Source organism: Seriola aureovittata, chromosome 5 (assembly GCF_021018895.1).
Source record: "Seriola aureovittata isolate HTS-2021-v1 ecotype China chromosome 5, ASM2101889v1, whole genome shotgun sequence".
Lineage (NCBI taxonomy): Eukaryota > Metazoa > Chordata > Actinopteri > Carangiformes > Carangidae > Seriola > Seriola aureovittata.
Genome location: NC_079368.1, coordinates 19,222,001 through 19,244,465, shown reverse-complemented (window position 1 = coordinate 19,244,465; position 22,465 = coordinate 19,222,001). Strand labels below are relative to the sequence as shown.

The 22,465-nt window shown below is 40.1% G+C and overlaps 2 protein-coding genes and 1 long non-coding RNA gene across 5 annotated transcripts in view; 1 reads left to right on the top strand and 2 right to left on the bottom strand.

Annotated features, from left to right (window-relative positions):
* Positions 1 to 229: 229 nt before the first annotated feature.
* ctsla (cathepsin La) lies at positions 230 to 6,008 on the bottom strand. The gene is made up of 8 exons (XM_056375457.1): positions 5,854 to 6,008; positions 4,700 to 4,834; positions 4,488 to 4,610; positions 3,778 to 3,930; positions 2,232 to 2,456; positions 1,828 to 1,996; positions 1,157 to 1,274; positions 230 to 671 (listed from the first exon to the last, which is right to left on the bottom strand). The coding sequence occupies exons 2-8, from the start codon at positions 4,820 to 4,822 to the stop codon at positions 572 to 574; spliced, it is 1,011 nt and encodes a 336-aa protein (XP_056231432.1). The 5' UTR covers positions 4,823 to 4,834; positions 5,854 to 6,008; the 3' UTR covers positions 230 to 571.
* A 2,582-nt stretch (positions 6,009 to 8,590) lies between these two features.
* Positions 8,591 to 22,456, top strand: LOC130169051 (uncharacterized). Of its 2 annotated transcripts, none has more exons than XR_008827774.1 (3): positions 8,591 to 8,771; positions 19,988 to 20,181; positions 22,117 to 22,456. It is a non-coding gene; the product is annotated as an uncharacterized LOC130169051 (long non-coding RNA). The 2 variants fall into 2 exon arrangements; XR_008827775.1 differs by lacking the exon at positions 8,591 to 8,771 and adding an exon at positions 18,631 to 18,763.
* dapk1 (death-associated protein kinase 1) overlaps positions 13,458 to 22,465 on the bottom strand; it is an 81,928-nt gene continuing 72,920 nt past the window's right edge. Inside the window, exons 21-26 of one of the 2 annotated variants that reach the window (XM_056375453.1) lie at positions 21,577 to 21,732; positions 21,264 to 21,461; positions 20,911 to 21,049; positions 20,451 to 20,571; positions 19,970 to 20,158; positions 13,458 to 18,699 (exon numbers count right to left, since the gene is read on the bottom strand). In XM_056375453.1, coding sequence (XP_056231428.1) covers positions 17,404 to 18,699; positions 19,970 to 20,158; positions 20,451 to 20,571; positions 20,911 to 21,049; positions 21,264 to 21,461; positions 21,577 to 21,732 — 2,099 coding nt within the window. In that variant the 3' untranslated portion in view covers positions 13,458 to 17,403. Of the gene's footprint in view, positions 18,700 to 19,969; positions 20,159 to 20,450; positions 20,572 to 20,910; positions 21,050 to 21,263; positions 21,462 to 21,576; positions 21,763 to 22,465 lie in introns of both variants that reach the window. The other variant, XM_056375452.1, reaches the window with a different exon arrangement.

The window sequence follows — 22,465 nt, the reverse complement described above, 5'->3', positions numbered from 1 at the left end:
TTTTCTTATAAAACAAAACAAAACAAAAAAAAAAAAATATATATATATATATATATATATATATATATATATCAAATAAGACTCAAAGCTATTAATTGATATTTAAGTAGATGCAGATTAAGTTTCTGTCACTCAACTAATTGTTGTCTACAGAACAGTAATATACAGTCAAACCTCATCTATAAAGTTATTTACTTAAAGAATCTTCACAGAAGTCCAAACACAAAACTAGTGTTTCACAACTTTTAATTGATCACAGTAAAAGTAGAAAAAAAAAAAAAAAATCATTTACAATGACTGAAGCAAGTGTTAACGAATCACTCACCAAGTAGCATACACATATTTACAAAGAATAAACACTAAACTAAAATATTTTCAGACATAATAAAGTGGCATAAAACCAGCCAAAACACAATGGCGCCATTTCCCTAAAAACAACAGTGTTTCTCTTCATAAAAACGTCGCAGAATCCCCGTCAATGTGTCGATCCGACCAAAGCTTCCTCCCTCGTCTCCAGACGGACTATTGCAATAAGAACACTATGGTGCAACAAAGTGGAGCTGTGCAAATGTTAGACTAGAGGATAACTGGCTGCCGTCGCTATTCCACAGTGGTTCTTCCTGTCTTTGGCCATGTAGATATAGCCTTTGTCTCCCCACTTTTCACTCCAGCTGAAAGGAGACAAACAAAGATCAGGAAAACATTTAATTTGATTTGCTCCCTTTGTTATAGAATTACAGTGGATGTAGTTTAGAGCACTAAACCTAACAGCAGGAAGCAGCTGGAAACGAGCTTCAGATAGAAGTCTTATTTACATTACACTTATTGTATTACTTCTTATGTAACAATGTTTATCAGTATTCCTGTAAAAGAAAATATGTAAAAAATAAAATCAAATGTAAGTTTGAAATGGAAAATTCTTTTGCAAGTCTGACTTTACTAAGTTGATTTTAGACATTTTAATACAAAGATCTGGAATTCCGACTCTTTCAGGACTTCACAGTCCCTTAGAAAAACTTTTGAAAATGAAAACACTATTGGAAATACAAATATATAGAAAAGAACTAAACCCCATCTAATTAATGCAATGTGTGGCATTTGCACAGACTTCAACATTTCTATTTCAAACAGCAGATTTTAATGTTATTTTACTGACCTGTTCTTGACGATCCAGTATTTCTTGCCGTCCACATCTTCTCCCTCGAAGCCATAACCCACCACGAGCACACCGTGGTCCAGCTCCTCACTGCTGCAGTCCTTCTCATAGTAGATTCCTATAACACCCAAACATCCAGTCAGCCACAAGTTCAACCTGCAGTAGCCGATTTCTTTTTTTTTTTTTTTTTTTTTTTTCTTTTTTCTTTTCCAGTCACTTGGTTGTGAACAACACTGTCACATCACCACATTTTGGGTTGATATGTTGAACCCGTCAGCAAACCAGTGCTTATTTACACATGTAACAGTTACAGAACAACGTCATCAGTCATTTTGAGTCATGTGTGTGTCCACCTAATGACTGTAAGTCCAGGATTCAATCTTTCAACTCTGCTTTATGTCTCCGACTCCTGAGGAAAAATTTCTGGCTCTTTAGCTGCTAAATGCTCCACTGTGTCTGTCTGCTCTGATGCTACTCTGTATCACTACGCGTGACCCCTTTTACATTATCTTTTAATATATTTGTTAGTATAAAAACATTGATTATAGCCACTTTAAATAAAATCATAAATAGTGTGGAATACAAGCAATTAAAATCTCAATCTAACAGCTAATTTATGCAGATCCATCCATCACATTTCCTTGTACATTTTCACAAAACCAAGAACTGACCTGATTGGTAGAACTGGAAAGACTCGTGACCGGCATCGATGGCGACAGACACGGGTCCCACGGCGGCCACGGCCTTCATCAGAGCGCGCTCCTTTCCGCTGGGAATGTCGATGAAGCCGGTGTCGTTGGCAGAGTTGTATTTGGGGTCGTAGTGGCACGGCTGGTCGTCCTGGAATAAGAGAAGATGGTGGACAGGATGTTATGGTGCTGACACAGACCTCTAGGTCCAAAATATACTGATCATCATTTCCTGTAGAAACAACTTTAAAAAAGGGGCACTAAGATCAATAAAGGTGACGGTGAGGAGTTTTTTCAAGTGTGTTCAAACGCATTTAAGGCCTTTAAATCTGATTTTCCAGACATTTTAAGACCTATCCTCCAGACTTCCTACATGAGATACGTACTGTTCCCAGGTAAGGGTAGGATTCCTCAGAGTCCAGGCCTTGGTTGTCCTTGACGTACTGGAAGGCCTGGTCCATCAGACCACCGTTGCAGCCCTCGTTGCCCTCGGGTCCGGAACACTCCACTAGGTTCTGTTCGCTCAGTGACACCAGTGTGCCGGTTTTCCTGAACTGCTGACCCTCCAGAGCTCCAGTGGTGCTGAAAGCCCAGCAAGAGCCACACTGACCCTGGAGAGAGCGAGAGAGAGAGAGATTTTTAATAACGGTTTGTACTACTACTTCCAGTCTGTCAAATGTTGGTGATCTTAGCTTCCTATGATTGTAAAGTGAACATCTTTGGGGTTGGGAGTGCTGGTCAGACATATAATTTTAAGACAACATCTTGATAGACAGAAACAGAACAAAGCAGTTTAGAGTTTCCTATAATTTGCTGGTTTATGACTTTTCAATGAGAATCCAGAATTCAACCTGATCTTCACCTTTAAACAGTCTGTCTGGTATTTGTCCTGACAAATCTGCAAGACTGATTATTAGTCATTTTGTTGTTTGCATAAAACTGAATATTAGTTATTAGGTTAGTTTTTTTTTTTTTTTTAAGCTTTCTTCTTTCCCCCTTACTGTCTTTTTTTTTTTTTTATTCTTATGTTTTGTCTTTTAATATGCTTTTATGGTACTCCCTCTTGTTCTTGCACTTTATGTCCAGAGTTAGAAATTGGGTTATACTGTACACTTAACTCCAGCACGTTGACTTAATGTATAGGACCGTGTTAGTGCCACCCTGGCTTTGTTTACAGTGGGCCGGTCGGACTGGTTTCAGATTACAGTGTGTTAATGTATGTCGAGGAGGTGGAGAGGACAAACTGCACAGTCAGGGAGAAGGAGGAGGAGTGTGTGTGTGTGTGTGTGTGTGTGTGAAGCACATAGATAACAAAAACAACCCACAACTGGCCATCTTATCTGCCTGCTCAAGCAACACATTTACTTCAGTGGACAGGGTGCCCTTGTTACTTCTTATAAGTACATTTGTGACAACACAAATGTCGTGAGTTGCACATTACATCATCATGTTTACCAAGTTTTGCAACAGCTGATATGGGGCCACAACTCTCTATGTCCTTGATGCCAACGTGGCTCTTAAAATAGGAGCTTGTGGTTTACATTGTTTATGCAACCTGAGTGTCTTTCGTTGTGACAACAAATGAGCTGCTTCACTGATTCACTGTGATTCCAGCAGAACGACTGATCCTGATAGAGACTGAGCCTTTTTACTTTCATTAATATTAATGTGTGACACTAAGGACTAATTGGTTGTTTGTGTGCTTTTCGTGGTTTCTGAAAAATCTATTTCACACACCAATTATTCACAAGTGCTCGTTTAAGTTGCTATAAACCCTTGAATATGTCCTTAATAGACGTTTTTGTGCAGGATACAATGGAACAAAAACATGTTCAACCAGACCCTGACAGCTCATACCAGGTGTGGCGGCGAGGCAGCCCTGAGGCTACATGGGACACGAGCAAACAGAGGGGGAAAAAAACACAACGTTACCTGATCCTTAACGGGAGTGACGTATCCCTTCTCCCTCCAGTCCACAGCACGTGGGGCCTCCAGGAAGTTGGGCTCCATGAACAGGGACCCCTTGAACTTTCTCTCTGTTTTGCGCTTGTAGCCGTTCATGATCTGCCTGAACTCCTCGTGAGTCTGTGGAAACACAAAGTGAAGTGACTGAGTGACACTGACAATGTGAATTAGACAGCACCATACACAAACAAGAAAACATGAAGACAAAATGTGATGAGCAGCTGTGCTTTGGGATTATAAAATGGTTTTCATGTGTGTTTTCAGCTGCAGCTGTTGATCTAACCTCAATTCAGTGCTAGAGCAGCTCAATTCTTAGCAATTGTTGACTCGTTTATTTAAACTTTTAGTTTTTATCCTGTGGCATGCCCCAGTTTTATACATACCTTGTCTGCACTACATGTAGCTCTATCTGGTCTCATTTTACATTTATTTCCTGACCTTGTACATACATGCCTCAAGTGATATTAAATGTATTTTTTGTTGTCATTCCTTTCTGTCCCAGGATGTTCACAATGTTTTCTGACAGAATGAACTCAAATAAAATCACCGCTTCCATCCAGGTTTTCAATCATATGCCAGCTGTATCAAATCCATTCTCCTTCACTTTCTTTGGTTTCCAAAGAACCAGATAAGTGTTTCCTGCTCAGAAATGGTTCTTTTTATAAGGGTGGTCTCACCATGTCTCCAAAGTGGTTCATGCCCAGGCGGTAGGGGTGTGTGCCCATGGAGTGCTCCAAGTTGTGCAGCTCGATCTTCTTCAAGTTTTTCTCCCATATCATTCTCCTCCAGCCCTCCTCTTTCTACAGAAAACAATCACTATTAACACTTTTCTTTCCCCACTGGAAGTGGCAGACGAAACAACTTGCTAGAAAGAAGAAAAAAGCATCACCTCATGGTATTTTTTACCATGCCAGCTCTTCCACAGGTCCCAGTGCTCATCCAGCTGTGCATCCAGAGTGGGGGCTGAGAGGACTGCGCTTAGGCACACTGCCAACACAGCAAGAGGCAGCATTGTGGCTTCCTACTGGAAAACAACAAGAAAACACAATAAGTTACGCCACAACTTCCAAAGCAGCAGGTTAATCTTTGATGGAGGCCTGGAGCTCTGACAATGACGAAGCAAAAAAGACTCCACTACAAAAGACATTCCTTATTTTCTCAGGAAAAGGCGCAAGTCATGGTCATTTACCATCGAAATTCATCATCACATGTTCCACCATCGTGATGCTTGTCATGCATCCAGAGGCTGTACACTTTGTTCACTCGGACTCGTACTGAAATGGGATCCGCATTAACGCTGCATTACACATTCCCGACGGTACAGTCATTTCCCGTCTGTTCGGCCCAAGGCAGGGACACTAGTCAGGCCAAATAAACAAAAAAATACCGGGGGATCTGGATAATAACACAATGTTGACTGTCTGCGAGGGGGCAAAAAAAAAAAATGGTTGTATTGATTGTTTTAAGGCTGTTCTCCTGCAAACTGGAGAGCGGAAACTTGGCCAGATCCCAACCATAAACTGAGCCTGTTTTTGTTTTGTGCAGAGTCACGGGACCCGAGCTGAGAAAAGCCTGGACATCGAAACTACGACCAGGAAAACGAAATTAAAACCAAAACTTTAACCGGTAGCGAACAGATGGAGATATATTCAACGTAATCCGCTAGAGGCCGAAGTCGTCGTTTTTCCTACTTAATTTAAACCGTGGGAAAGAAACAAGCAATGGCTGCTCCTCGTCAGAGAGAGGCAGGCGACGACAAAGGCAGCCGAAAGAAACAAGATGGCAAAAGCTAGTGGATAATAATAAATATATCGGTATTTCTGTCTGAAAAAATAGAATAGCGTTGAGAAATCGGCTTAATCAAAAATTTTTTTAAATGGACTCTGTGATGTTTTTTAAATCTGGCACAAATGACAAAAAAAAAAACCCCCATAGAAACAAATATTCATCGGTATTTTCTGCTCTATATCGTGAATTTAGGCGTCGAGCTTCAATATTTAGGTATAAAATAGGCAGGAAGAAACGAATGATGTTAAAACTTACTGTAAACACTTTGTTGTCGTAGATGAAGAAGGAGAAAATAGCCTCCTTCGACGGAGGTACACAAAGTTTATAAAGGCCTGAGTGGCAGCTGAATAACGTCCCACCGAGCTCCCTGATTGGTTCATTCCTTGTTTATTCCCAGTGAGGCCCCGCCCCCAACATAAACGTCATCGTGGAAGCACGTGACCCCCCCCTTCAGGAGTGGTGTTGAAAAGAGGACAGTGTTGTTTTTTTTCTGTGCAGGATTGTAGCAGCTAAAACAGAGAAAATAAGCATTTTTATTTACTGTGGGTCGTTTGTTTCGACTTGTTTAATGTTAAGAATCCTCTAATAGATTCATAGTGCCTTACAATGCTGCTCAGTACTCATAATTAATTATTATTAATACTCATTATAGGTAATCAAATTAGCCTATTAGCTAAAGCAAAAACAGTTATCTCTGACTAGATATAAACTGTAGCAGGTCTCACCATTTATTGATACTGGAAACAGATCAATAAGTGGAGTGAAAGTTATTTTTGCAACACTGGTAATTTGACACAGGACCAGCCTGGCCTTTTTAAGGGCCTTGGGCAGAATTTGATCCCCTACAACCCCAAGTAAATACATAAACTAATACTTGGAAAACTTGAAATTCATATTTTGCTCATGCGTTTTAAGTTGTGCTTCATTTAATTTCTTAATTTTTTTTCTATGTGTCAAGTAATTAACAAAGAGAAAGACAAGCAAGGTAATGTTATTCCATTTTAGGAGAACTGCAAAGCTGCAACCAACAATTATTTTCATTATTATGCTTAAATAATTAAATTCATTTACATAACAATTACACACATTTCACTTTTAAATCAACAAAAATAGATCAAGAAATATTAAAGGTCTTGGTTGTTGTTTAAGGCAGAGCAAATGATGCCACTGAGGTGAGATCATTTATATCTTTAATATCTTGAAACAAAATTATCTGTATCATATGTAATTTTTTTGATTTGTTAGAAATAAAAATGATCAAAGGACTATGAAATTGACCAAATTCTTTTTCTTCTTTTTCTTGTTTTACAGTTGTTTACATAGCCAACATATTGATTCTATATTAGGTTTTACCACATAGTGCACTTCATTAGTACTTTGCTGTAGGGTTCAAGTTTACAGTGAAGTAGGGGATGTGTAAAGAAAAAGAAAAGACATACTAAAGCATTAAAGGAGATGTGATGTGTGTTTGAGTCCAGACTTGTGGTATGTGACCTGGGTGATGGTGACCCGCAGCAACAGTCTGTGGTTTTAATGGGACGCCTCCAGAAGCAGTTGCAATGTGGAGGTTTATGAGTATAAATGTAAAGCTACTGGGAAATCACCCTTCTTACTGTACTGAACAAACTGAACCAAGTGTTGGGTTAGAAGACGGCCTCACCACTGGTGAATTTAGCACTGCAGGGACAGACTTTTGTCTTACGTGTCCTCTACTAAATTCCAGGCTGTGTTATTTACACTCCTCTGGGTTCTTTGTGGAGCTTCAGCTGCAGAACTGCAGGCTCATCCACACTCCACCCACACGCTCACATGACTGTCTGCCGGCTGCAGCACTCTGGGTTTGTCTTAACTTGTCCCGACTGCTGACGGTTTCGACTGCCATTCAAAAATATTTGTTCAGAGAAGAGATTAATGGAGCTGTGACGTTTTGACCCTGTGAATCTGAATTTTATCTCACGTGTTTTGCAGCAACAGCAGGAAGTGAAAAGTTTTTCTAAGCCCAATTTAAACTGGGTTTAATTGCTAACACTTTAACTTTAGGTTTTTATTATTCATAATCAGTATACACGTTTAATAAATGGGGTATTTGTCAACAACAACAACAATAAGTGGAGGCTGCTGTTTAAAGAATGAATGATAATAATAATGAATACAATATGTCTTCATAGGAGACGTTATAATTGCTATACTGCTTATAAACAGGGGATTTAAAATGAGGTGTTGTTGCTTTATTATACATCATCATATTGTACCGTTTACGATCCAACACCCTCAGATTTTCGGTGTTGCAAAAGGGTAACTTTGTAATGTGGTTTCTGGTCTTGTGAATATAGTGAATATGATAAAACAAAATGAAGATAATAACTTCAGTGGTATCTTTTCCACATAGAATTAATTTTCAAGACCCAAAACTGATTTATTTTTTCTCACTGTGAAGAAAATGCGTTAATTTAGAAAATGTGCCCCACGGTCATTAAACTGCCAATTCATATTTTTAAAGTGTTGTTTCAGTGTAAGAATGAGCTCAATCAAATGTTTATCTTCATCTGTTGGACTTAATTCTACATGCAAATAAAACTGGAATAATGGAAACATCGTCCTTTAAAACTGAACTTACCAGATATTTTCACTGGTTTGTCACTGATTATTCATTTTCCGTGAAGGACTTTTTCCTGCATCACACGGAGAACGTGTTAAATGTTAGCATATAAACAATCTTAATGGAGCTTTTGATTGTAATACATGATCTTCATCATTGAAAATCTCCCGAAATGGCCACATAAACCCGCTGATAAACAGTTTATACAAGTCTAATGGTGAAGATCTGGAACAAATACACAATGTATTGATGTGTATACTGAGTACCGCTGCCTCACTAGACTGCTAGCGTGTTTGCAGACCTTTAATGTTGTTGTGTTACCTAAGCAAACAGCTCCTGGATCAATAATGTTAAAAAACTGAGGCTGTTACGTGGGAATTAAAAAAACAAAAACAAAACAACAACATGTAGGAGTGATATTGACCCTGGTCTGAGGACGTGTTCGTCAGTTCAGGTCTGTTAACCTTTGTGACTGATGGATGGGAAGAAGAGCAGCAGCTGATAACCTTCCTCAGCTGTTGTGTTGATCGATCAGCGTCCTAATCTGAGGAATGTCGACTCCATAAATGAAACGGTAAGTATATCACCGAGGCCTCCACAGCAGCCTGTTACAGTCAAGATATGTTCATCACATTGCACATAGGAAATTGTTTGACTTTACAAGCATGTGCACAAAGGTGAGTGGCTGTGTCTTAATGCTACAGTGCAGCTGCCTTCGGGATAATAGAGACATTTAAAGGAATAGTTTGTTATATTGTGAGTCATCTGCTTCCTTCTATTCTTGTATAAAAGAGACGATAAGCTCATGAAATATTGATCCAATGATTTATCCAATATACAATATACAAACCTGTATAACCCAAAATTAGCTTCACCTCATCAATGCTGCTTACAAATTGATGCATTAGGAATAATATGGGAATAATATTTATTCTGCATGAGCTTTATTGACTGACTTAAGTACAATTTGCTGATAAAACCTTTGCACTTTAACCTAAATATACATATTTAACTTACAACATTAAACCCTCTGAGGGCATTTTCTTGATTTCTACATTATTTCTTAAAGTCACCTTTTAAAGGGTTCATGCATATAACATAATACCCAAGTGTTTTCTAGCACAATTCTCTCTTCTTCTGCTCTTTCTATAATGAGGCGTAGAGCAAAGAGATGTGAAAAATTGAAGCCTGGTTTTTGAAACTCTTCAAATCTGTTGTGAAGACAAACCTTTACTGATGTGGATGAATTGTTTTTAATGGGTTGAAATGGGTTCACCAAAGTCTATAGGTTCATAAAAACAGTGCAACATGTGAGTAAAGTAGTAGATATAGCAGAAATTTTATAATACTGCTGAGTCGTAGTGTCGTCTTGTCACTCTACTTTCGCAAATTTTAGAGGCTGTGACACATACAATCTCACAAGAGTATGCAAAGGAAAGTGGAGAGTCTACAGATTTTAACAACATTCAGACCATATTTCTACGCTGTATAATCGCAAAGATATTGATAGAAACATCCATCGACCTCAGAGGGTTAACTCGATGAGGAAACACAAGTGCAGTTACTAGATGACTCTAAAAGATGGTAACTGGGCAGATTTGCATGCTCGTACAGAAAGCGCTCAGTCAACCGTTGTCATGTGTCGCTCTGCTTGAGCAATACAATCCAGTCACACTGCTGAGGACGCAGTCTGCTTTCTGCAAATGCAAGGAAACCATATAATTTTAGACCTGATGTAAAGTAGGACACCATGTTAGCTTAACCACACAGTTACACGAGGAAATTTAGGAAGATCCTGCATGTGACAGCATAAAGACATGAGTCATGACATGGACAGATGTAAATGAGTCATGTCACATTATATCACTGTTAATGTATTTTCTGTTGGTGTGAGGTTTGTATGATTTCATCAATTTCCTTCTTTTTTTTTCTTCCTGTAAACTCCAGTTTCAGCAGCTGAGGGTAATGAACAGACTGTTTATATGTGAGTGTTCTCTTTTGTCAAGAGTTAGGTTAGAAGCTTGATACCACTTTCATGTCTGTGTCAGCAGCCCTGTTTCCAGTCTGTATGCTATGCTAAGCTAAGCTAAGATAAGCTTAGCTATGCTAACCAGCTGGTCACTCCAGCTTCATATTTATGGTACAGAAGGCCAATAAGCTTAGTCCTCAAAGTGTCAAACTATTGACTGATCTTGAACCAAAATAAATAAATGAATACAGAAGGGATTCCCTATTTTCCCTCCAAATGTTTAATTTTTGTTCATGTAAATAAAGCTTTCAGAGAAAATTTAGGCCTTTAAACTGGAAATATTTACAATTTTAATATTCAATATTTGCCCAGCTGAATAAATAAAATATGAAAAGAAAAAACATATTTAAAGTCTGAAATTTCAAGAAATTTCTATCCTACTCTCTTGCATATAAAATTGTGTCAGAGATCTGGTGAAAATTGAGCTTCAGTCTTATGTAACTGAGACACTAACCTTCAAAATACTGAGGTCAATGTCTGGACTTTAGTCTGACATTCACTGGTTCTGTCGGTGGGGGAAGCTTCAGTCAAATAATTTACTTTAGTAAAGAAATACAGAAATAATGTCAACAAAATAAACTTAAAGTATCAAAGTAAATGTACTCAGAAAATAGCTCATTTTACAGTGTTATATTATTATATGTCATATCAATTGATTATTATTAACTGTAAGCAACATTTTACTACTGGTTTTTATTATTTCAATTTACTTTTGGGTAGTTTAATCTATAGAAATGTGTCATATGTCATTTGTTTATCATATGTTTCCATGTAAAATCTGAACCTGCAAAAAGAAGCTGTTGGATAAATGCATATATTCAAGTAAAGTAAGATAAAGCATCTCAAACAGAGAACTTTAGTCAATGTATTGAGTAACTTTCCACCACTGGTGTCTGACTTATTATTACTGTCAATAAGAAATCTTCTAAATGCCATAAACAAATCGGCCTGTTCAGAGTTTCACAGTCTTATCAATCACATGAGCATCGACCCTGATTAACTCAGACTTTGTGACTGCACTTCCTGGAAGTCCTGACATGATGCATATTCATGGTCTGGTGCCACAGCTCTGGCAATGCAAACATCGGCCATCACTGATACTATTAGAAGTCTTATCTGTCCTCCGTGTGTTAAACACAGTCATTGTCAGGCTGTTAAAGCCCAACACATAGTGGAGAAAAGATATTACACCAGATACAATCTGTAAAAGTTTCAGCTTGTTGTCAACAAAGATTTTCTTCTATATTTTTTTGGCATCTTTTCCACAATCTTCTCTTTTCAGGAGCAGCTGTTTTATATCAAGCATAAATGTGTTTCCATTTGAAAACAGCACAGTTAAGATGTGGTGAGTTCAGAGGTTTCACACTCTCTGTTATCTGCCCGTCTACATGTAAACCAAAAACAAATATCATCTCTTACCTGGGTGTTCTCTAACACACATATTGAATCACAACTTGAGGAGGATTACTTCAGGCTTTAGAATCAAATCACAGATAGGACACATAAAAGTCTCATTTTGTGCACATTTTGTGTCTTTTCCAGTAATATTTTGCAGGTCAACTGTCACTCCACCTGAACTGAAAAGCTGCATACCACTTATTTTAATGTAGACGTACTGTAGTCTGTGTTCACTGTGCAGTTGTAAAAAAAAAAAATACCTGTTTCAAATTGACATTGGTAGATATGTAATCGACCGGGAGCAAAAGGTTTCCCACTTTCTCTGTGTTAATGACAGTGATTTCTCCAGATTAACGGCCCCTTCCCTCCTTGTAGCTGCCGGACCGGTGCCCGCTCCTGCAGCCACCACAGAGCTCACACACTAGTGAAATATGTCCCACAAGTACTGAGAAGTGTTGACCTACAAAATGTTGAACTCTGCTTTGTTGTGTAAGTTGTCGTTAGTGTTAGTTAATCAGTTGTTTACACGCACAAAAGAAACAGGGAACTCAGAGAAATCAGGCTACGAGCCGAGGTTTAGAAAATGGCTGCTTCCTGTCAGAGATCTTTGTTATGCACAAGTCCAAATGTAAAACACTGATTTTAAAAATCTCAGTTACACAAATACCATATATGACAAAGAGAGAAAAAAAAACTCCCAAGGGCAAAAATTGGTTGTAGCTAGAAGCTGGTAATAAGCTGCAGCCTCTCAAGTGGTATTAACCAGTTTTCTATAAAAGTAAACTCTACAAAACAAGAAAATAGAATAAGTTAACTTGAATAATAATGAATTTATACACTGAACTATCAATTGATGATTACAGAAAGTAAAGTACCGATCCCAGGTTGTAAAAGATCAGTTATAAATGAAGTGATCTTTCTCTCGGCCTTGTCCACAGCACTTGTTCTGTAAATGTCAGCTCGGTTTTTGAGGCGTGCTCTTCCTGTTTTGTGCGGTAAAACCAAATTTTACCAACATATTCGGCTCCTTAACCGTGAAACAGAAGTAACATCCTCATCAACTTGTCACTGAAAATCCTCGTCATCCTTGTGACCAGTTCAATCAAATAGCGACTTTTTTCCTTTATTTTATTTGAATAACTTCAAATAAAATAACTTTCAGGAATTCACAACAAAAAAGTGCAATAAATAAATAAATACATTCCGTGTAGTTGAACTATTTTTTCTATTTTATCCTCTTGTCCTTTTAGTCAAAACCTCTTTGTTGGGGGTCCTGATCCCCAGGGTGGGAAGCACTGCTGTAAAACATGTTTTTGTGTGTAAACTTTTGTGTAAAAAGTCTTTTAATCCTCTTCACAGGGAGCGTTTTAGCCTGTTGATATGTAATTAAATGTATTTATATATTTATTTATGTCTAAAACTGATAAAGCAAAGCAGTGGTTCCCAACCTGTGGGCCGAGGCCCACTGGTGGGCTGCGAAGGTATTGCAAGTGGCACCGACAAAAATCAAAACAGAAACATTTTGGTGAAAGCTGTAATTATATACATATCTATATTATATATATATATAAATATATATACATACATACATATATAGCAGGCAACAGGAAGAGTTAAAAGGAAAGAGTCAAGAGACAGATGGTCAATCGACAAGTGATCTCTCACCCTGTTAAACAAAAAAGAAAAATTGAACTTTTTAGCCTCCGCGTTGTTTTGGGCCGGATGTGGGCCTTGAGTTGGAAAAGGTTGGGAACCGCTGAAGTAAAGATTATCTGTTCTGATGCTACTTCAGGAACCTTTAAAATCTCTTCAAGTAAAACAGGGACAAGTACCTTAGGTAAAGAATTTATTACAAAATGTATTACACTATAAAGTGTCAGAAGTACTAAGAACATGGCATTCCAAGACATGCTTAAAGAACGTAACATAAATAGCAACAAAAACGCTTGTGCAATGTGGCGATCAGACCGGAGTCTACGAGGGGAAAATTCACTCAGAAGAAACATCGAGTACGTCTTTCCTCCGTCCACCAGAAACATGTTTCTGAGAAAACCTTTAAATCCTGGTGTTTCAGTTGGACCCGCAGCCAGAAGCATCCGAGAGAGACTTAATAATGTTATATTGATTCTCAGATTTTACCAAAAAAAAAAAAAAAGTGCCTCTTTTTCTGGAACAAGAGAAACAGAAACATAATATTCACTTCCCTTTCTGAAGAATCACTTCTCATTTGTATACTGTACAAGGCAATAACAGAGGAATGAATGTGAGTGTGACATTGGCAACGATTATACACAACTTCAACAAAAGCCTTAATAAAATAAGAAAATAAAACAATGTTCATGACCAGTTTGTGACATTTCACTGCGTCATGTTTTTGTACACACGTCGGGGTTTCATTGTTTTCTTTACTTGTCACCTTATTCTTAGGAAGATTGTGTAGTACATTCATTTTGCCTCGTTGTAATCAACATATTTGGGCAAAAAAAAAAAAAAAAAAGAAAATAAGTGAGCTGAAAACAAACAGAAAAGAGAGGACGAAGTCGAGGACACAGGCCTCGAGTATTTACATCACAGCAAGACGTTTGCTGTGTCAATTGGCAAGTTCAGGCTGAGACAAAAATAGTGAAGGAGTACATATTTGAAATAGTCTTTAAAGTCTCGTTTCATCTCTGTGCACAGATGTTAACACTGGAGAGGAAGTAAAGCAGACAGGAAATACTGGCACAGAGCTTTTCTTCTATCAAACTGTGACACTATGTCCTGATGTAAAGGCCCTTTACATCCGCAAAGTTTAACTTTTTAAGAATGAAAGACTCTTTTCCCAACATCATCACATATGTACTGAAATAAGAAGCATTTTCGGGTCCATGTCAGGTCACAAACATTATAAAATACCAGCTTACACAAGGTGAAAATGCTTTTCTGGGTCATTTCTGTCATCAGCAGCCTTTGGCCTTTTTCAGCTAACAATACTAACTTCATGCCTTCTTTCTTTTTCCCTGCTTTTGCTGACCGTGTCCGAGCCGCAGCTTCGCGTTATGAAAAAGACAAACTGAAAGAAGATGTGAAGCCACGCGTGGCCGACCGACACTGACAGCGATACTGAGAGAAGCTCAGACAGAAGCAGGAGTCAATGCCACCGAGCGAAACTCTGACACTGTGGACGGTAACATGACTGTTGACGTCCAAGCACTGGTCACTAATGCAGAAAACCTGTTGAGGAAGCATTAAAAAGGTGCAGTGTCAGGCTGTAGATATAATACATCACTTTTTAGCTTGGTACAAAAGACAAAATTCACCTTCCTTTAGGTTGTTTTTTTTATCACCTTGATGGCACTTTCTCTTCAGAGTACGCTGTATGAGTGCACAGTTTGGGTTCTCAGTTTGGACCCTGAAGATTAGCAGCGTCAGTGCTGAGCTTCACTCCGTCTGCCATGATGATTTTTAACATTAACGCTCAGCGACGATGTGTGAACCCACTACAGCAAATAAATCTAGATGCTGGAAGGATCAACGCCTTCAGTAAGACACTGTACTTTAGGAAAAAAACTCTCCTTTTTCTGTAAAAATGGCTACAGTTCCCTTTGTGTAAATGGTGAACACATTTATATTTACACTTTATTTTACAGGTCCCATGGTTTCCTAATAGTTTCCTGGAGAGGGTTTGATATGTGAATGAAAAATCTATATGAAGGTTCCCGGAAAGATAATTATATTAATTTATTCGCTCCAATTAGCTCTTAACATAACGCAGAGTGTATTATGGTTGGATTTTAACACTTCTTTTAAAGGTCCCATAATGTATAAATTCTATATTAAGTTCTTTGATTATAAAGCAGGTCTAGTTTGTATATTAATACTGTGAAAGCCTCAGTCCACAGAGAAATGCACACAGCCTGTATTCAGAAACTGAGCCTTAAAACCAGCCGTCAGGACTTCCTGAACTTTGTGATGTCACAACAGGACAACTTCAGTCAATACTGAGGGAACAAAAGACAGAAAAATTAAATTATTCTTACTGTTCATTGTGACAGTCAATGGTAATTTAACTCACCACTATTCCTCAGTTTAGAAAAGTTTGAAATGTTGAAACTTCTATTTGCCTAAATGTTGCATTATCTGTTAAAACTACGATCACAACAAAGATATAATTAAATCTAAAAAAAAAAAAGAGTTCGACATCTGTCCACTCATGAACTGCACGTTCAACATGATGACGCTTGCCTGTTAAATGGCAAAGACACACTATAGAAATTAAACATCACCTGCTCTTGTAAATGACGCATCTCTAATGCAAAGAGCAACAAGGTGGGAAAAGTGTGCGAACAAAGACTGTAATGAGCGAGACCGTCGCTTGAGACTGAGAAAAGTCCAAGTCGAAACACTAACAAGAGAAAAGTCTGAGACAATTATCTGAATTAGTACCAAATTACATTGTTCTTTACGGGAAAACTCCCTGGAGATTATCAAGAAACTCTGGGACATATAAAACGAAGAATCACCAAAAAAGTCATGGTAATGCTTTATTTCACCTGTCTGTAACTTCCAGTTTATTTAATAATCACAGGTCAAACAGACACTTTGGGACTATTTCTCCTGTAATTACACGGTTCAGGAAACTTTCAAGAAAGTATCAGGAAGTAACAAACCTGTAAAATAAAGCGTCACCAAATCAATCAACAAATCATTGGTGTTGTTAGATGGATGAATGAGGGATAAAACTACGAGAAGGTCAGCGGTAAAAAACCCACAAATACACCGATTAAAAATGAATGAAGTAGTTTCCCTTTGAGCCCACGGCTTCCACAGAGCATCACACAGACTCCACACTGATTTAATATCACGTCTCATTCATCTCCTGACCGACTCCCAAACATTAAACAAACAGCAGAAAATCTAACGATCTGATTTCAGTCGTGTTTGTTTTTTGTTTTGGTTTTTTTTTGCCAGTGAAATTCAAATTTCAAAACTTTGTAAAATGAGCCAAGCTTTTCTTTTTCGTGTTCTTTCTTTAATAATCTTTTTCTTTCTGCTTGATAGAAATTTTTACTATTCGTGTCAACAAGGCACAGTTCTTCAAATGTTAGAAAGAACTACTTTGTTTTTATAACAAGACTATTTGTGCTCTTTAGGGAGGTAGAAGGCCACAAAGGCACTCTGAAAAATGCTGTTAATTTATTAAATACTACGCTGAACGGCCAAATGTTACACCAGTAAAACAGAAGCGAGGGGGGAGATTTCACCGTATGTTGTGACGGATGGAGTGAGTAAAGACGACAGCCTCCTCATGTACACTGATACAATAAAATCCTCAGTTTTTACTGAAGGATGGATATGAAAAAAGGTCCAAACATGAGGCTACCTTCTTTTTGAACCACGTCCGTTCCTCCATGTAGAGAGTTCAACTTTCTGACTGTTATCTGTGAGCGGAGGGAGACTTGCGTGTACAGTAGAGCAGGAGGGAATATTAGAAAAGCAGCACAACAAGATTAAGAACAGAATATAAGCACAGGATTCCTCTTTGGAGCTCAGGACGTTTAGTTCTTTCACAACATTCATAGTGGAAGGAAAGGTCAGCTGTACAGGTGAGAGCACAAACACAACATCTGGCTCATACGCCGACTTAATGGAGTGATTGAAGAGCGAGCAGCTGGACTCTCTGGTAACGATTGCACTTGTTCATTCGCACACGAGTCTGTCGCGGCCCTGTTCAGGCGAAATGTCCCATCAGACCGACTGTCTGACGTCTGGCGAGGACAGAAAGTCGACCGTGTTCGGTTCAGCGGGATATGACCGAGCTGATGGAGTTGTACGATGTGCCTCCGTTGCAGGTGGGCGGGTAGCCGTTGGCGGCCCCTCCCACTGCCTCCATGTTGACCCTGAAAACAGGAGAAGCTTTGAGCAGGAAGTCGGCGGCGTCTCGACGGCCGAGCTCCCTCAGTTTGGCCATCAGCACGCCGACCGTGCCGTTTGCTCGCCCGCTCCACTCCTGCAGCAGCGCTGCAGTCGGGCTGGGCTGCAGCACGGCCTGCTGGGAGTCTTGGTCTGAGTCCAGCTCAGAGGCGCCGTTCGGAGTCCCGTTGCTGTGTTTGGCCACCAAGTCCGTGAGGCCGAGGTTCATGGCCAGCAGGCACCAGTCTTTCCCCAGAGCGTCAGGGGGGTCCAACATGCGGCAGAGCTTCCTGCGAGCCAACAAGGGGACGTCCGATATGTGGATGTCTGTTCCCAGAATCCCCTGCTGGTAAACTTCAGCGCAGCCAAAAGCCAGGATGCTGCTGAAGCTCTCCCGGTAGCCACCCATGGTGTTGGTGAGGGAAGTTTCCCGCTGGACTTGGGCGCGGAAGAAATCTTTGGGTTGGTAGATCATGATGGGGGCGTGGTGTTCCCGTAGCTGCTGAGGACTCAGGTAGTATTTGGCTGTGAGCAGTCCGGGGAGCGTGGAGGCCAGTAGGTTCTCCGTTATACTGCAGATGGTGTCCAACAGGGTGTAGCACTTGGCCCGCTCTGAGTCGTGTCCACGCACCTGAATCTCCACCCCCTGGCCGTGGTTGACCAGCAGAATCATGGCCTCCACTGCGCCCTGGCTCACCTTGGCTCCGTTGGTCCACAGGTGGATATCTCCGTCGATATCCTCCCCGCCCTCCTCCTCTGGCTTCTGCTGGTGGCTCCAGCGACACAGGTTCACCTGCAGTTTGTGAAACAGGCCACAGGGGAAGGGGGTAAGGTGCTCGGCAGGGACAAGTCGTACCCCGCCGTAGATCAGCGACTCCTCCTCCTCCTCTTCGGTCCAGGAGCGGTGGAGGCCGTTTGTCTTGATGAGGGCTGGAACGTCCACCATGGAGGGGTTGGTGGCGTCGCGGGCGCAGACGTCCATGGCATCTAGAATCTGCAGCAGCTCGTCCACGTCGCTCTCCGGAGCCAGAGCCTGCACCTCCTCCAGCCTGTAGCGCCCCCTGTAGTGGTGGATGGCCTTGGGCGTCTCCACGGAGAGCAGCTTGCCGAGGACGTTGCTGCAGAGCCAGCGAGGCTCCAGCAGAACAACATCCTGCACCGTCTCGCTCTGCATTATGTTGATCTGAGGGAGGGGGGAGGAAGTAAAGGAGGTGAAGGTGGTGAGAAAGCAAGAAGAAACGAAACAAGTAAGTTGACAGTAAAAATAAGTCAGAGAAGGTGAGAAGGCACAGAGTGAAATGAAGCAATGAGAGAGAAATAGGTGTGGATAAAAAAGAAGACGGGAAGATTCAGAGAAGTTAATTGCAGTGAAACATACTGACAAACATATAGAAAATACGTTGTTGAAGATGCTGCAATTATAGTAAGATTATAGTAACATCAGACTTAATTTTAGACAAAATCAACAGCAAGCACATGAAGAAACACTTTTGAAACTCAGGTTGGTTCCACAGGTTCCTCATTCGGCTTCCTGAGAACAGTCATTCTGGTAAATAAACAGAGAAACAACATGTTCCTGTTGCACAAGGAAAACTAAGATTTGGTTTAATTCATTCATGAAGAAACAGCGCATCCTGGTGGTAGTCTGGTGAACTGACAGTCAGCTGCTGGAGTAAGTGATAAATGTTGATAAAAACCTTTGACTTTTCCTCACAGCGGCCGATATAAACAATACATCCCGTTAAAACAAAATCAGTAACAGCAACAATAAGCAGCAGGAGCGCACCTCTTATTCTAAATTATATTTTCTATTATGGTGATTTTCATCTGATAAAATACCACAAAACAGTCACCATATGTAATAGACCATCATTGTTTTACTGGAAACTGTTCACTTCAGGTTCAATGAATTCTCTAATGTAGAAAGACATATTGTACAACACAAATAAAATTTGTATTCAAAATAATATAATACATCCCCCCTCTGTCAGGGACTCTTCTCATCTTGCTCCAAGCTGTTTAGCAGCTGAACGCGAAAAGAAACAACATAAACCTGAATACACAGTTCCCAACTGGAGACACTTTATAGGCCGTGTATCCTGCATCTGGCAATTTTATTAATGCACTTTCCAAAACTTGGCACTCACTTGAACTCTCACATTTGGTTTCCACGGCAATGTTTTTGGGTTTTTTTTGTGGTATCTTTGTTTGTAAATGTCATGTCAGTTTGTTAGCACCGTTATCTCCACACAAAGACAAATAAATAATCCTGAATTAATTTTTTATTACGACAGATAGTTTGAACAAATACTTTGGTTAATTTTATAGTTGTATGTATGTGCTCTTAGGTTTTCACGCTCAGTGTGCTCTTCTTACCCCACAAAGGCAAATCATTATTTTACTTTCCTGTGGCTACCAACAGTTTGGTTTGAAGCTGATAAACAAACTCGCACCTCCCCCATGCTGTGAAGCTGCAGGGCCAGTGTGCGCAGGTGATCCTGGCTGACCAGAGGGTTGATGTGCTCCTGGACGTCGCTGACAAACTGCTGCCATGACGTCAGCTGGTTGGGTCCGCTCAGCTTCCTCCAGGTCGGCAGCGTGGTCAGCAAACGCTCCGACAACAGCATCATGGGACTACACCTCTACAACAGGAAGTGGATTCACTGTATGTTATCGTTTCTTAAGTTTAACACAAATGAGAAATTACTTTTATATGATTATTTTCATCAATGTTAAGTCTATAATCCGATAATAGAAAGCAGATTATTTTCAACCAGGTTCAGCAAGTATTTTGATAGAAATACTGTCAGATATTTATCTATAAGTTGTTTGTGTGCACGTGCTCTTTCAGGAAGATTCAGTAAAAGTAAGTGGTTTAAAATACACACAACAATCAGGCTGGGAAACAGACACAGGAGAGAAAGCAGAGCTCACAGAGATGATGTTGGTGCGAAGTTCCTGCAGGTGACTCCTCAGCAGCTTCATGTCTCTGGAGTTTGAGGCTCCAGCATCCACCACAAACAGTTTGTCACTGATCTGCAGGTCGTTCCCGAACCTGAAGACAAACAAAAAAAGAAGACAGCCATTTTAAAAAGATAAATCTCTTCAGGTGAAGGACCATGTCTTGTATATTGGAAAATAAACAACAACCTGGTGGGAAATAGTGAAGTACTACAGCTGACTGTTCAGTCTGACCCATCAAACAGGTGTCACTACCAATAATTACACTAATGACAGTGGTATCAAACTTAGCTTTACCTGCTATAAGTCACATTATTACAGAATCAATGGGAAAGATGCCATGTGCTGAATAAGATCCTCCCATAAAAAACAGCAAAAACAACAACAAAATAATCTCCCTATCAGCCATGTGTGCTGTGGTTTAAGTCCCGACCTGTTCCTGACTTCCTTGAGAAGAGCGCTCTCCTTGTCATAGCTGAACTCTCCAGAGAAAGCTCGGGGGACGTCAGCGAGGTCAGCGTGAGTTGCCACCAGGACGACCATGAGAGGCTGCTGGATCCGACCTCCAAAAGCTGGAGAAACACAGAACATATGTCACATTTTTACATACTACACATTATATTACATTGTTGTCAGGACTTCCCAGGTGTATATATCAATAATCCACTATCACAGCACTTACAGATGTATAATGTGCTCCAAACAATGTTAGAAAAATCTTTATCAATACACTTATAGATCAAATTTAAAATGTTTCTTTCTTAGGCCCCCGCCCTCAGTCCTCACCGATGTTGTCCTGGGGCAGGGTGAGGGCTTTCAGCAGGTTCAGCCAGTAGGTGATGTGGCCCAGCTGGGTCTCGTACGGCTCCTCCAGGCTGAACAGCACCAGATGGATCGCCGTGACGTCGTTGGCTGCAAAGTAGTCGTAGGAGCAATAATAGACCGGGTTCCCCGAAAACTCCCACACGCTGAAATCCCCCACACCTACAGAGAGGGGAACACGTGATAGGAGGTTTAACCATGAATGTTCACACATTAAGAGGGGGCGAAGAAAATATTTTTTTTCAGTTTTGGTTAAATGTACGCCTCTGGTTCTCACCGTGGATGCTGGCGTGCTGGATGTCAATGGCCTTTGTGGCCTGGTCGTCAGCTGCGGACAGAGCATTGTGGACGGGGGAGAAGACCTCCAGGACGCCTTTGGTGAGGCTGGGTTCAAACATCATGCTGCGGCTCCGCACGCTCACGTTCTCACAGCCTGGGTACAAGTTGGAAATACTCACTGACACTAAAACACAAAGGAAAAGACACATGAGCAGGAGGTGATGGGAACTGTTCATTCTCATCTGCAGCAGGGCCATTACATTCAAATGATATTGGAGATTTTTTAAATGTTTTGTGAAGCACTTTGATGATTTTTTTGAAGTTGGCGTGGTATATAAATAGATTTTATTAGTATTACATTAATGTTGTTGTAAGTATCTGTGATTTAGTGCATCTTTACTTAAGGTTTTGCCCAGAATCGCAAGAAAATGTTCAAATAAAAAATAAAATAATAGCTATAGTGTGTTTTAGGTGTTGTTAGTTAATAGTTGAAAAAGTGTTATAAAAGCGAGGACCATTTTTCTGCTCTGTCTTTCAGGAGAAACAGCACATATCTGATTATATATGGCATCTGTCCGTCCTCTGCTGCCCTCCTGGAGGTTTCTTCCATTTATTTCGCTGTTACACGAGTGTTTAGGGGAGTTCTTCCTTCAAATCTGAATCGACGGTCTAAGGACGGAGGATGTCGTATGTTGTACAGATTCTAAGTTTCTTGAGCCAAATTTGTGATTTTGAGCTGGATAAATAAAACTGTCTTGCTTTGATTAGAGCAAAATACAACAAGAATGAGGCATAACTTCTACCTTCAAAACTCTGCACAACAGCTGCTGAAAATATAAATTCTCAACTGATCGAATAAAATGTAAATATAAATTGTTCCCATGTGT

Coding starts and splice junctions, on each gene's coding strand:
- ctsla (XM_056375457.1), bottom strand. CDS start 4,822: ATGCTGCCTCTTGCTGTGTTGGCAGTGTGCCTAAGCGCAGTCCTCTCA. Junction 1,275..1,827: donor TTTCCAGTTCTACCAATCAG/GTCAGTTCTTGG, acceptor TGGGTGTTATAG/GAATCTACTATGAGAAGGAC. Junction 672..1,156: donor TACTGGATCGTCAAGAACAG/GTCAGTAAAATA, acceptor GTCTCCTTTCAG/CTGGAGTGAAAAGTGGGGAG.